At 74.5% G+C, this 1,859-nt stretch overlaps 1 protein-coding gene across 1 annotated transcript; it reads left to right on the top strand.

Moving 5' to 3' along the window:
- The first annotated feature begins 546 nt into the window (after nt 1-546).
- Nucleotides 547-1,692, top strand: GPR35 (G protein-coupled receptor 35). Its single transcript, XM_012734777.1, has one exon. The coding sequence runs from the start codon at nt 547-549 to the stop codon at nt 1,162-1,164; it is 618 nt and encodes a 205-aa protein (XP_012590231.1). The 3' UTR covers nt 1,165-1,692.
- The last annotated feature ends 167 nt before the right edge of the window (nt 1,693-1,859 follow it).

Here is a 1,859-nt window from a genome sequence, read left to right as displayed (position 1 = left end):
TGCGGAAGAGGCCGTGGCCCCTCACCTGCAGGTGGCGTCCAGGGAGCGGGCAGCTGGGCAGGTGCCAGAGCCCGGCTTGGCATCGTGGCGGGCACCAGGCCCGCCGGCTCCCGGGCGGGGGTGGCCACCAGCGGCTCGGCCCATCTGGCCCCAGGTGGCTCCTGGGCCTGTGGGGCCTGTGGGGCGCAGGGCAGGGCCCCCAGCAGCGCAAACCCCGGCGGCCCGGAGGCCTCAGGACCGGCCGGGGCAGCTCCCTGGGCACTGGGGGAGGCCCAGCCAGCCTCGGGCCAGCACCGGTGAGGGCCCAAAGGAGCAGCGGTCACGGCAGTTCAACAGGTCCAGCTGAGTCTGAGACGAGGTTGGACGGGGACGCCGGCAGGAGGGCGGGTGACCCCAAACTCAGCTGCCCAGGAGGAGCGTTCCCAGGGCGCCCAGACACGGGAGCTGAGGCGGGTCTGGGGGTGCGGGGCTGCAGGCGGCTCAGGCGCAGCTTGCCGGGCAGGCCTGGGGCGCAGGGGCCTGCCTGTTCCTCCAAGCCCCCGACCCATGCTCAGCCTGGGCCCTGGGGTCAGCGTGTGGCCAGCTCAGGGCAGCACCAGGGCCCTGCCGAGGCCGCAGCTCAGGCTCCCAGAGAGGGGGCTGCTGGGCTTCTACCCGCCGCTGGCCGTGCTGCTGTTCTGCTCCCTGCAGGTGCTGGGCGCCCTGGCCCGCAGGCCGGCCGCCGACGCCGCGCAGGTGGCGGCCTCGCGCCGGGCGGCCCGCGTGGTCTGGGCCAACCTGGCGGTGTTCGTCGTCTGCTTCCTGCCCCTGCACCTGGTGCTGACCGCGCGCCTGGCCTGGGACCTGCCCGCCTGCCCGCTGCAGTTCGCCCTGCACCTCACCAACAACCTGTGCAACGCCAACTGCTGCCTGGACGCCATCTGCTACTACTTCCTGGCCCGCGAGTTCCCGCAGGCGTCCACGCTGCGCCCCAGCGCCGAGGCCCCTCAGGCCACAGTCCGCGGCCCTGACCCTGGGCCAGGACAGCTCCAGCCCCCGGCAGGCCCCGCGCCGGGAGGTGCCGCGTGGGAGCCGGGGGGGACAGGGGCGGCTCCAGGCCCTCGGGACAGCGAGCGTTCTCCAGGAGGTCCGGCTGGCCGGGACCTGGCCGCACCCAGCTCTTAGCGGAAGGAGGACAGACCAGGGCCAGAGGACCGAGGCCTGAGCAGGACCCAGCGGGGTGGTGGGCCTGGGTCGCGGGGCGGGGCGGGCGCCTGGGGGTCAAGCTGGGCGGGCCGGCCCCCCCCAGCCTAGCTTGGGGAGGTCTCTGGAGCCTGCGGGCTTCCTCCTGCCACCCCTGGTCGCCCTGGGGCTGCTGCCGGGGCCAGGGCCTGAGGCCACTGGCCCTTGTCCCTGCCTGGGGCCACCTCAAGGTGACACTTCAGAGACCCTGTGGCTGTGTTCAACCCCCCAACCCCTCACACCAGTGCCCCTGGGCCCCCCCGGAGACCCACCCTGGCACGCGTCCATCCCCCAAGGAGAGCCGCTGTGGTTCTGGGGAACCCTGACCCTCGCCTCCACCACGCCCAGGCCTGGGCCCCAGGGACGGGCAAGGCCTGCAGAACCCCTGTGCCTGGGGTGGGGGTGGGGTCGTGGACGCTGAGGCGTGTCACCTGGGGACCACTGGAGCCCAGGCTGAGCGGAGCGGCCAGCCCCTGGCAGGAAGGAGGCTGGGGCTCACCATGCCCGCGGCCCAGGGCTGGGTGGCCCCCACCTGCCCAGCAGAGAACACAAAGGCAGCGACCCGGCCCTGGCGTGAGGCCGCCCCGAGCCACCCCCACCCATCACCCCCACGCGCCCCCACCACGGCCTCCCCAGCC

The sequence above is a fragment of the Condylura cristata genome, unplaced genomic scaffold (assembly GCF_000260355.1).
Source record: "Condylura cristata isolate star-nosed mole 26May11 unplaced genomic scaffold, ConCri1.0 scaffold00069, whole genome shotgun sequence".
Classification (NCBI taxonomy): Eukaryota; Metazoa; Chordata; class Mammalia; order Eulipotyphla; family Talpidae; genus Condylura; species Condylura cristata.
Note: the sequence above shows the minus strand (reverse complement) of the source record. Positions and strands in the feature narration are given on the sequence as shown.

Excerpts from the sequence above, each read along its gene's own strand:
- GPR35 (XM_012734777.1), top strand. The coding sequence starts at position 547 with ATGCTCAGCCTGGGCCCTGGGGTCAGCGTGTGGCCAGCTCAGGGCAGC.